Here is a 12523-nt window from a genome sequence, read left to right as displayed (position 1 = left end):
CCCAAATATTCCAAACGTACCCGTCACATGACGGCGCCGACACGTCTGGATTCTTCCATCCGACGGCTGGCAGATCGTGTCGCAAGCACAGTTGGCGGGTCCCAATTCGGGCCCATTGCTGACTGGATTCTCGCTCGGCGGCAGGAGCATTCGAATATATATATATATATATAAAGGAGAAAAAAAATCTAACAACATCAGGAAATAAACTTTCTCTATAAATCTGAGAATATTTTCCTTTTGCATGAAAGATAAAAATACTTTTATCAGTGAGATCTTCGAATTAATTAATGTAGTATTAATAAGTATAAATTTTATCTTGAAATTAATTATTTTTTATTTTTGAAATATTACTTCTACTAGTTAAACGGAATAGCCCGAGTGGGTAGTAGGAACGCAAACAAGGGAGGGGCTAAGACAAATAAAAGCCAGACGACGTCAGTGAGATGGTAGGCTTCGGCTTGTTCACCACGACGGACTAGGTGAAGGTGGGGATTCGACGAGGAAGTCAGTAAAGGAGAGCTCAGTTGCCGTTCCGCCACTCTTTTTCCCCTTCTTATTCACATTCGTCTTCCCACCTCACTGACCCAACCAAAGTGGTACTCTGCCCTTCCCAATTCCGGTCACTATCTCTCGTCTCCTTTCCTCCCCTCTCTTCCCTCTATATAAATGCTTCGTTCTGCCTAGTCTCAAGACCTCTTCTTCTTCTGCTGCTGCAACATCACTAGCTCATCTTTTTCTTGGATGTTCTTGATCTTAGCCTCTCTGATTCATTTGCGAGAGGCTGGCTATAATCTCCACTCCTTCGATGCAGATCTTCATGGACTCATCTGACTGGCTAAAGGTGTAAGCAATTGCACAAAACCTTCTCTGAGCATTCATCGGTCCTCACCTTTTCTTGTTACAGTCATGAATATTATCTTATCGATGTTCTTTGGTTATCTGCTAATAAGAGAAGTCTGCTCATTCCCTGAACATCGAAGTCTTTCCAAATGCTTCCAAGTCAGACCTGAAAGAGCTTCATCTAAACCAAATGAGCCTGTAACTCTTGGCTCTCGATGGACTTCATGCACATCATGACCTCTAACCTTTGTTTATTCTGCTGGCACTGAAACCAGTGCGCATAATGTGTTTTTAGGACCACAGCTCACACATTACGATGACGATCGGGTCAGTGCTCATCGATCTTCTGTTTCCTTTCTTTTCTCGCACTTTAATGCAGAGCGTCGTTCGCGAGGACGGCGGAATGGACTTCTCCTCGACACCCGGGGAGCTGCTTTCATGCTCGAGGCTGCCAGTCGGTGACAGCAGGTTGAGGCCGCAGCAGGAGCAGGCCAAGTGCCCCAGGTGTGACTCGACTCACACCAAGTTCTGCTACTACAACAACTACAGCCTCTCGCAGCCGAGGTACTTCTGCAAGGCGTGCAGGAGGTATTGGACCAAAGGCGGAGCTCTCCGCAATGTGCCGGTCGGCGGCGGCTGCCGAAAGAACAAGCGCCCGGCAGCCAAGAAGGCGGCCGAACCACATCGTCAGCCGGCCTTCTCCTTGCCGGGCGCAACCGATCTACAATCCTCCTTCAACGGAGCGCAACCGCTACAGTTCCCCTCATTGACTGAGATCCCAGGCAACCTAAATTTTGCGGAATGCAAGTACGATTCAGTGCTCGGGAGCTTCTCTAGCGGTCTTCATCCCATGCGCACCAAGTACGGAGCCATGCAGGGGAGCTCTCAGAGCTTCGTCTTCGTGAGCGAGGGTGACATAGGCCTCGGGGTTGCAACCCAGGGTTTCCCGTCAGATGACAACACGCGTGAGCTGTTCATGGATGGAAGCCATGCGGTACTGATGCAGGCTTGTCAGAGGATAGAGGACCCTTTTGGACAGAACAGGAACACAAACACGGAATTCTTGCGCTTGCTTGGCAGGAACAGTGGTGTCCAGATGATGGACGTCACCCAATGGGGTACTCCGACTCCCTCGGATCATGGGCCGGAATCATGAATGGATGCAGGGAGTTTCCTTTGAGTCTGTGAAATCTTTCCTCCCAAGTGACCTCCGGTATCTGAACAGAGATGAAGATGACCATGGAGGAAAGTCCTACAAATTTGATGTGCTTTCCTGCCTTTTCTTGCTGATGATCTAGCGAGAGTTGGAAGTTTAATATTTATGACTTTTATTTCCAAAATCAATGATGTTTGTGTTGGTTTGTATCAGCGGTGTAAGTTCGGATGGAAGTATTAACAAACCAATTACATATTGTCTCTAGTTGTCAGATACCTTTAACATCTTAATTTTTATATTTTAAAAAGTTATGTCAATATTATTATATTTATAAAAATAAAACATCTAGATCAATTTACCGTAATGATATCAGTTTTATCGATGAAAACATAAAACTAAAAGGTACAACGAATTAACGTTAGGTGACAGTCAATAACATCGCTAGCGTCGATGGTGGTAGACATTGGTGTTGCTAAGATGCTGACGCAAATATAAAGCGACGAAAAGACTGCTCGGTGAGACATGATGCTAAAACTAACGTGATAGTTGGAGGAGCAGCAGGAGCTCCGGTGACCCCAATTTCGAGCCGAGGTTGGGATCTACCCAACAAGTCAATGAACCCACTTGCCTCCACAAAGAGCGCACCATCGACTTCATCGTCACCCGCCCTGCATCGCTCTATATCTACATCGACGCTAACGCAATTATCAAGCAACAACCACCATCATCTGTGTTGATGTCGACATAGTTATTGCTCGACAACTACGTTAGTATCGACACAGATCTAGAACGATACAAGACAAGCAATGATGAGATCAATGGTGTGCTCCTCGTGGAGGTGGATAACGTCGTTAACCCATTGGGCAGATTTAATCTCGACTCGAAGCTTGAATCGCTAGAGTTGCTACCGCTACCCTTGCTATCACATCAATTTCGATACCATCACTCGTAGAATAACCTTTTCGCCGCTCTGCATCTACGTCGGCACCAACGCAGATGTAGAACGATGTCGCTTTGCATTTTCATCGATGTCGTCGCTAACGACCAAGCAACTATGTCCAGGTCGACACTAGCAACGCTATCATCCACGACCACCAAACATAAAATTATCTTTTTACCCTTTATTTTCATATTTTTATCGATAAAATTAACACCATTAAGATAAATAAATCTATATATTTTATTTTTATAATTATAGAGATATTAATATAACTTTTTAAGATGTATAGATCGAGATACTAAATATAACTAACTATTAGATAATTTACCCAATTATTCTATGCAACTTCTCATCGTACACGTCGTCGTTACACTGCTGTCAAAAGAACATGCGATCTGACTATTATGATGCCATGACCAAACCGTCGCAAACAAATAATGTTTGAGAGACTGAGGAGTTCTATGATCACTTCGAATGTCAGGTAGAATTAATTGCACCGGTTGATTTTACACCGTGCTCAGGTACAATCCTCAGTTCCTCTTCACATTGTTATCTGAAATAAATAAATCGATTATTAGTAGCTGAGCAGAGATCACATTTTATGAAGCAACACTAGCTAAAAAACCCACCAAAGGCGAGAATATTTAACAAATAAGCATACAGTAATGTCATATGCACAAGAAAACAGAGCCAACTAATACAAAATGAAAAACAAGGAAGAACACAATTTCCCCATAGGAAGAAACTTTTTTATCTTCTTTTGGAGGAAAGAAAGAGTGAATTCAGAAGACTAATCTGTAAAACATTGTCACAAAGGCCAGAAAGACAGCAAAAATAGGAAGGAACTCGAGTGACGGATAGAATCCAGAGGATTTGTAGAACATTTTCAATTTCCAGTTTGGCCATGCCCTCCTGCAAAGCATGTGCAATTCCTTTCTTGTAGTGTCCTCTCTAGCCTTGTGTCCTGCCAAAAACACTAAACAAGTGTAACTGAAAGATCACAAACTCTTTATACTATTTTTTGGGTTGTAAAGATCAACCATGTTTGTAGACAGGGTAACAGGAGTTCTCATTCCCTAGCTGTACAAGATAAGGATTTTTAAGTTGATCAGGTGTGGAGATCTAACTGGCCATACTTTTTGTATTCTATTCTGTGCTTTGAGGCAAGGTATGGGATGTAATAGATATTTAACTTAATAAAAGTTTTCTTTTTTTTGAAAAGAAATCACCTGTGGCACCTGTTAAAAAAATAAATTTTGCTATTTACTTCAGATCCTCATCAGTAAACCACAACAAAAATGATAACAAAGGGTCACTAGTTTAGACTACCACAGTGCAGCACTCTTCCATGAACTCAGTAATTTTGGCAGAATACATTTGAGGGTAGCTCCTTAGATGGTCAACATGTGGGGATGAACCGAAATCATGAGCATGTACAATTCTTCCTGAGGTCTTCTGCTCCTTGATAAAGTTTTCTACTGAGTTGACTGGAATGACCATGTCAGCTGAACTGTACAGATAGAGCTGAGGACAGAGCGGCTGTTTATTCCACAGTATGGAGATGGTCTTCCTCAGCCTCCTGTGAGAATATACCTTACTGTTATATAGTACAGTTCCAGGAAAAAAAAATTAAACTATCACAGTACAATCCAGTTCAACGATGTCATTCTTCGTTTCTGTCAGTCTCAGTATCTCTAGATTTATGTATAGAAAAATAGCATTAGTCTATTGCTGAAATTAACTTCAAAAGGGTTCTTTTCTAGCATATAATCAATTTAAAGAGAGCAATCTTTTGTCAGAGCATCAATCTCAAAGGAAATGCACATATAGAAGCCTATCAAGGACAGAAAGAAAAAAGAAAAACAAATATGCAGAAAAAGCACTTACTGGTTTACGTCAGGCAGCATTAGAACCAATGTGAAGAACTTTTCTAGAAGTGATAAAGTTAAAATTTCAGCAAAAGAGGAACTATTGTCCTTTGTGCCCGTTCCATTCATTTTCATATCCTGTTTGGCTACTCCATTATTTTCATCAGAAGAGCTTATCAAGGAGCTACGCTTTTTCAGCAAAGCAGCAGAAAATCCTGCAGCCCACACCTGGAAATTTGCATTGTATAAACTGCTCCAATTTTCTAAATAATTAATAAGTTGATAGAAAGTAGGGATGTTAGTTGTAAGCAACCAGAAAACATGAGATAGAGTCAATAAAACAAATAAACAGATCTGATCACAAGAAATGCTGGAGTGATTTTGATTTAAAAAAACTCACAAGTATGACCGAGGAAAGATGCCAAGACATCAGCAATATCTTAAAATTTGAATTTATGACAACTTCCATAAAATTCAATCCTAATGCAATCTGCGTGCGTATTTGTTTTCCACAGATGCAATATTATTCATGCTGCAACTTATTCTGAAATCATCAGATACCGTCACCTCGAGAATGAAGCATTAACTATTCGTGCCACCAAAAGAAAGAAGTTGATAAGTTATGAGTACAGTGTGGAATGCTGGTGTGGAACCCGAGTCTAATAAAGTAAATATGCTTATCTCGCAAGTTAAACAATCCTCTCTTGTTTGATAAATTCAGAAACATAAACTCACATTAGATTATATAAAGCAACCCACAAGAGTAGCGGTACACAAACCTGAGGGCTTATCTCAGGGTCAGCTCCAGAGTCGATAACACATCCTTTGATCTTCTCAATTATATCAGGCCTTGTTTGCAAGTTCTCAAGTATGCTACCATAGCTGCAAAACCAACAAATAGTTTCTCCTCCGATAAAAACATTGACAAGGCTATTGAAAGGCAGCATTGATGCCCAGTGATTTAGGAATAGCTAATAAGGAAGAATCTTCTACCATCTCACAGGAAATGCGGCCTATTTACAATTTGTAGAGTTCCACAGAAATATGCTCACTAAAGTAATTTTTACAGATTTTTTGTTCAATTCTGATAATAACATGCGTTAACTATATGGTGCAACACAAGATGATCTGGAATCAATGCATATAGTGTGACTTCATGATCCTAAATTTACTCCAGTTATCCCTATAATTTTCATTATAGGTCAGGTAGGTCAGTTATTTACGTTAGCCAACCCGTATTGCTGAAGGTGTGAAAGAGCAGACAACGCTCTCTGCCATCTTCCTCAGTCTGCGAGCACCAAGAAACAAGCTCTGTAGTGAACCGAGCAATCTTATCCTGTACCCTCCTCCCCAGATCAAAACCCAAGAGCTCCTTCACTGGGATGACGAACTTCACCGGTTCGATCCCCTTGGAGGTATACAACCCCGCGTACTTGTTGAGATGCTTTGGCTCAGCTCCCAGCCAACCGAGCATCACGACCCTCCAAATCGCTCCCTTCTCGTTGTAAAGCCCTAAATCTCCCCCCTCCAGGACATCCCGATCTCGACCCCAGTTGACGAAGCCCTCCTTGAGACCCGAATCGGAGGCGAGGGCTCCCTCTTGGGGAGACATAGAGGCGAAGAGATGGGAGAGGGAGAGGAGAGGTGGGAGAGAGAGGGAGGAACTGGCCAATAGCGGCGGGGAGGAGCAAAGGCCGGCGGCGGATCGTTGTGCGAGTCGAGAGCACGGATGGAAGACGAACGGCGTCGGCGAGCCGCAGCCGCTGCTGCCAACCGGAGGAAATCTAGAGTTTGGGAGGGGGAGAGGGAAGGAGGGGACGGTGATCAGCCGGAATTGGCGATGGAGAGCGGCGGTCGATCCGAAGAAACGAACGGAAACCTCCATTTTGAGGCGAGAGAGCGGAAGAGTGGGTGGGCAACCCTAACAGACCGAAAGAAAGAAAGGGCAAGATTGTTAACCCAATTATTTTGACTAGTGCTCCAGCGAAACGAGAGCTGCAACCAACGAGCCTCCAGACTGCTGGAACGAAATGAGCAGTACCGTCACTAAATCCTGTCTCTCAGATCAAAAATAACATATATTTCAGGATTAATTACACCATTTTTCTATATTTAAAAAAATTATATTAATTTTTTTATAATTATAAAAATAAAATATTTAGATCCATTTATTCTAACATCATTAATTTTATTAATAAAAAAATAAAAAATAATAATAATATTTTAATTAATAATATAGATGATAATATCGTTGGAGATTTGATTATTATGAATAAGAAAAATGATAATGAGAGGTGACGGTCGTTCGATAACTGTATCGATGCTGATATATATATTATTATATAATATAAAGATCGAAATACTAAAGATAATACATATATAATGTATGATATAAGGATCATGATATGAATTAATATGTAATTAGTCATATATTTCATTGCTTCTTTTAGGTTTATCCTATTATTCTCTTTCAAATTAGAAATGGGAATGCCCTGTCCATTAGGGCCACGAAACAACATTAAATATTTGATACTTTACAATATATATATATATATATTATATAACGTTCTCAGCCACTCATCCACATTATGGATAAGTCGGACGTGCGTTTGTTCGATTTTAGTAGCAAGTCATTACGTCATTATTCGGATGGGACACGTCATACGGATGCGTTGCTCGTTCCTTATCGCAGATTACTCTTTGGCGTGGGTTATTAGATAGAAAACTGTTTTGGTATTCATCATCAATGTTTCCTGCAGTGACTTTTTTGTTTTTGTCTTTCGTTCAGTAAGACAGATCTCCGCATGCCAAAGTATTTTTACTGCAATCGCTCGCTGTTTTAGCTACTTCAAGTAGAGCTTCTTGTACAACCAACACACCACCATTTACACGTCCGTCGTCGTCTATCTCAATCAATCCCTAGAAGAAGAGCTGATCCGTGCTGGTAGCTTGAAATCTGAAACATCCTCCCACGGGATCGTGGTCTTGTAGGCAGCTCATATCGAGCAGCAACTCGCAGTCATCCTCCTCGTCGCCTCTGGAGCCGCTGCCCACTCCCATCATCATACTGCTGTCAAACGCCCCGGGGAAGTCTACATAGTTGCCGCGCGGTGCTGCAAAGTTAAGGTCGTCCTCCTCCCGGCTTTCCTGTGTGACTATGTTAAACGATGTGATCATCGTCTCGTAGCACTCATCTCCCATGGTGTGGTCATGCACAGGAGGAGGTGACGATCCCAAACATCCATGCTCGTTCTCCAAGCTGTCGCCCATTGGCTTCCCTTTGTTCTTCTGGAAAACTCGACACAATACCCAGTCCTCCTGTCAGAATTACACACAGTTAAGCGATCAAAAGGACTGCTTACATAACTACAGGCAGCATCATGTGGAGGAAGGTTCCTATCGATTGCTAGATCTATTTCTTTTCTTCGCTCCGTCTTCATTCGCACTTAGTTGTTTGTGATGTCTAAGAGAACAGAAGCCTAGTGAAAGCAGTTCCATCAGTACCTTGGGAGGGCTATACGGTGCTTCCAGTCGGAATTCATGCATGACCCAATTGCTCTTTACCCCGTTTGGAGCTCTTCCGCTGTAGAAGACCAGAGTCTTCCTCATCCCTACGACGGCGAGGGTTGTGGGTTCACAGATAATACGGTCTTTACCTGTGGCCTTCCAATATCCAGACTTTGTTGCTCGATTCATGCGTAAGCCAGTGGCATATTTCCGGTCCCGGAAGCCGAAGAAATACCATTCGTTGGTGCTGAGCTTAGCCGCCTCTGACCACATCAATGCTCGATATTAGTGTCCATAACCAAACCTCAGAATATGTGGGCAAAATACATCTTGAATGGTTTGTGTTAGATTGAGAAGACAAGACAAATCCATGGAGTCATTCTACTCAAACCAACGTTCTTTCAGTTTTCTGGATGGTAACATCCTTTACGTTTGCTTTTCTTTTTCTCAACAGTAAACTACATAATTTACTAAGAAAATGTTACTTCTTTTCGAAGGGATCAGTGGACAAACTTGTTGACACCTTACAAGCACAATGTAACTATTAATAAACCTGAGTTAGTGTCAGTTCATATCTACTTGTGCTTAAAGTCTTTACTAGCTAAGATATCTGTCTGTCTACATTTACACACGCACTGAATGGAGTTAAAATGCCATTAGAAGGTTTAGTAATGCCATGGGATCATTGTATTTATCCCAAACCTAAATGGAATCAAAGTGATTATGATTATACTGTAACAACAACAACATCAACCATAAATTATAGCAATAGTTTATGAATATTTTCATCTGCAGTTGGAATCAGTTGTGATTCTGTGAGGTTATAGTAGGATGTTAAGTCACGCAGGAGCAAAGATGGCCTATGAATGCGATCTATTTAGTTCTCTCCACTTTCTACACAATGAAAAGGCTAATATGTGCATATTTGGATCTTTCTACATCAGATATAACTTACTAAGGTATATGTGCGTATTTGTATCAAACTTTGTTCCTAAGAGACGCTAAGTTTCATCTTGTTTGCTCTGTGGGAACGATGAAAGAGAGAAGAGCACTGAGAAAATAATGGAGCGAAAAGGTAAAGAAGCATGCATCCACCTGGAAGTTCCCATGGCTCGCGAGTGTGCAAATCCACCTCCACCAGCGTACCTCCTAAAACTCTTTCATTAGCCACTTTCTTGTACAAGTAATAGCAAACCAGCTCCTCGTCGCTGGGGCAGAACCTAAACCCTGGTGGCAGCGTGGATTGGATGTCTCTTAGACCCATCTTTCTCTCTGTGCGTTCGTATGAGTCAGCGAGGGAGACAAGAATCAGAAAAAGGAGAAAGAGAACAATTAGCGAGTGGAAAGGCTTAAATGCTTTCAGTTGTAACACTGCGGAGGCATATTTATAATGGAGGGGAATTGAGGCTACGAGTTAAAATGTATATAGAGTTGGATAGGTCGCCAAACTGCCTTTACTGTTTGGGAGTGCCGTCGTCGTCATCATCTGGAGACAGAGATGGCGTGCGCCGCTGTCCTGATTGATCCCACAGGGATGAACAAAGGTCCCCATGCTTGCGTAACGAGAACTTGAGAAGAAAATCCTCGGCTGCAAGAAAACCCATGGATAAGACAGAGGTGGGATTTATTAGCAACACTCGATGATCAGCTGGCATATGTAATGTAAATAAGGAAATTTAAGGTTGTCATCTCAGGATTAATCCAAATGGAGATCCAAGGAAAATAATGAGGAAGAACATGGGCCGTGTATGTCGCTAGCAGAGCAATGCTGGCTGTGCTTATGCTCTACAGAAAGCTTCTGTGCCACCTGTGCGTCCATCCAAAACTCGAAACAGAGTTTTCGGGAAGCTCGGAGGACCTGACAAGCAAGCAGTGAATTGACCGCCAAAGATAGCGGAGGGTAGGAAGAAGACATGCACGTGAATGTAGTTCACATGAATTTATTGGTACAACTCACCATCGCACACCTCTTCTTCTTCTTCTTCTTCTTCTTCTTATTCTTTCTGTCATGTTCTTGTCGAGATGTTGACGATTTTGTTCTTAGGTTCATTAAGGTTCTTCTTGCTTCAGATTTCTTTTCTGTTTTTGGATGTAGTAAACGTGAACAAAAGGTGAAACTTTGGCAAATAAAGATTAATTATTAAGAATTAATCTCCTCTAAAATTCAACTGGACAGGTAGTCTGCTGTCTTCCAGTCTTGGAAAACCATCACATTAATGGAAACCCTTCTTGAGAACGAGGGGAATATATGGATAATAAGATGCGAACGTTGTCCTGATCGAGAGATAGCCATGCTGTGTGCTATTTTGGTGGCACTGTCGAATCATACGTGGTCATCATGCAAAAACAAAAAAGTACAAATAGTAAGAAATTATTGTGTCATTCGCATCAGAAAAAGAAAATATTTTCGCAATCCAAAAATAATTCTGAGTCAAATTGATCGGATTAACTTATCAATGTGAAATTATTCTTTTCTTTTTTTTCATGTCATATAAAAATTAAATAACGAGCCTAACTCAAACTTATGAGGATTAATAATAATAATAATAATAATGATGTGAATTAAAGCACACAGTCAGTGAGCCACGGAGAAGCCACACCAGAAAGCCATGTCAAGTATCTCAATGGTGTTGCCAAAGCATCGCTGGCACTTATGCATCCCGCAGCACGGCAACCAGTTGACGCTGTCCTTCTCGTCGGTGACGCCAATTGATACTACATGCACATCAACGTCCATTAAAAGTCAAGAATCATATAGTAAATCTGGAAATCACACTGTGCATTTGCTAATGAGGATGGGAAAACGTTTTGGCAATCAATGCACCTCTATGATTGGGAATTCTAGGGTTCTCCTTTTGTAGATTGCAGGTGGTTGATCTAGTGGAAAGAGTGACGCCTCCACACTCTTCTTTCTTCTAGCAATCAACCTTCCTCATCAGACTAAAAATTATAGTCTCATCTGTGGATGACACATATCTCCTCTCTGCTGCATTTTGTCGTTTGCTTCGCCATCCAAATCATAATCATTTAGATCACCGTGCTAAGATACGTCATCGACAACGATCAAACTGTAGAACTCCTCGCTCTGTGGTCGGGAGAACGGGCTCGACGACCGATGGATCGATAAGGTACGGCAGCGATGTATTGAGGTGGAGGAAAATTCACATTCTATATAGCCTGTACTTGAGGAATAATAATTAAGAGCTATCGCCGACCGTGTCTTTATCGTCACAGTACTGCAAACATGCAGCATTTAATGCCTCATGGAAAATGACGTGGCTGTCGGACACAGGATCTAACAAGAAACGGTCCCCGGGAGTGTAGAGGTGCCGGGAATCTGCCACCGTTATCCTGTTGGATATGCATGTGTCCACTGTGCAAGTAAATAAAGGAAGCATGCAAGAATATGTTCCATCACTACAATATTTGGACATGAACTGTGAAGAATGCGATGATGATATTTGAGTGAGAGACGAATAAGAAAGATCGCTTTCGATCACAGATGAGTTAGGCCTGTCATGGAGGTCAAGCGTGAGGGATTTGGCCGTGAGTGCCAAATGTAAGTAGCTGAAAAACAAATGCTGAGCTTTTATATACCAAAATGTCCAATCTTCTTGTTCTTCTGTTTTTATTTTTTATTATAAAGATTTGTCATGTGAATCAATAATAGACCATGAAATGATTGGAGAAGTGGTCGCATCTTTTAGGTGTAAATGGATAATATGTTAAAAATATTTATATGTGTCGCATGAAAAAGAAAAGAACTAAGAGAGTAGATCTAAAGATTGAAGAAGTCAAATTACGTATATTAGATATGATCGTAACTTAATGAACATAAGCTTTCGAGTTAAATTGATATTGAATGTGATATATATTATGATTGCTAGAATTCATGTAGTAGTTCTAATCACGCGAGAAACTATTGGTCAAGGAGTATAGGAACAAATGGCTCATAAGTTCGTCAGATCTTTCTTTACTCTCAGATACATCTTTTGAAGTTCACATGTTCCAAAAAGATAAAATTACGTTCCAAACGGATAATTCCTCGCGAGCTTATAGTGACCAAATTATCACTATCGAGTGCGACCAAATTATCACTATCGATGCATATGCTGAAGGATTGGTTGAAGTGGCAACAACTGCGCCATTGTAATTGATGATGTTTTTTTTGTCATAGTTAGGATTGGTATTGTTTTGGCGGTGAGGAGT

General features: G+C 41.3%; 3 protein-coding genes across 9 annotated transcripts; 1 reads left to right on the top strand and 2 right to left on the bottom strand.

The window, feature by feature from the left end:
* The first annotated feature begins 579 nt into the window (after positions 1-579).
* On the top strand, positions 580-2187 carry LOC135680564 (dof zinc finger protein DOF1.7-like). The gene is made up of 2 exons (XM_065194579.1): positions 580-844; positions 1223-2187. Exons 1-2 carry the CDS (start codon positions 809-811, stop codon positions 1997-1999), a joined length of 813 nt encoding a protein of 270 aa, XP_065050651.1. The 5' UTR covers positions 580-808; the 3' UTR covers positions 2000-2187.
* Positions 2188-3317: 1130 nt separating this feature from the next.
* Positions 3318-6847, bottom strand: LOC135584647 (uncharacterized). 7 transcript variants are annotated; one of them, XM_065181194.1, is made up of 5 exons: positions 6031-6847; positions 5587-5689; positions 4827-5035; positions 4269-4518; positions 3318-3492 (listed from the first exon to the last, which is right to left on the bottom strand). In XM_065181194.1, exons 1-5 carry the CDS (start codon positions 6690-6692, stop codon positions 3481-3483), a joined length of 1236 nt encoding a protein of 411 aa, XP_065037266.1. In that variant the 5' UTR covers positions 6693-6847; the 3' UTR covers positions 3318-3480. The 7 variants fall into 7 exon arrangements, 6 of the variants coding, with proteins under 6 accessions (XP_065037266.1, XP_065037267.1, XP_065037261.1 ...); XM_065181195.1 differs by having other exon boundaries at positions 4272-4518; XR_010513098.1 differs by lacking the exon at positions 3318-3492 and adding an exon at positions 3553-3903 and having other exon boundaries at positions 3980-4518.
* Positions 6848-7655: 808 nt separating this feature from the next.
* On the bottom strand, positions 7656-9578 carry LOC135680558 (NAC domain-containing protein 100-like). The gene is made up of 3 exons (XM_065194568.1): positions 9410-9578; positions 8312-8577; positions 7656-8125 (listed from the first exon to the last, which is right to left on the bottom strand). The coding sequence occupies exons 1-3, from the start codon at positions 9576-9578 to the stop codon at positions 7727-7729; spliced, it is 834 nt and encodes a 277-aa protein (XP_065050640.1). The 3' UTR covers positions 7656-7726.
* Between the last annotated feature and the right edge of the window lie 2945 nt (positions 9579-12523).

The sequence above is a fragment of the Musa acuminata genome, chromosome BXJ1-1 (assembly GCF_036884655.1).
Source record: "Musa acuminata AAA Group cultivar baxijiao chromosome BXJ1-1, Cavendish_Baxijiao_AAA, whole genome shotgun sequence".
Classification (NCBI taxonomy): Eukaryota; Viridiplantae; Streptophyta; class Magnoliopsida; order Zingiberales; family Musaceae; genus Musa; species Musa acuminata.
Note: the sequence above shows the minus strand (reverse complement) of the source record. Positions and strands in the feature narration are given on the sequence as shown.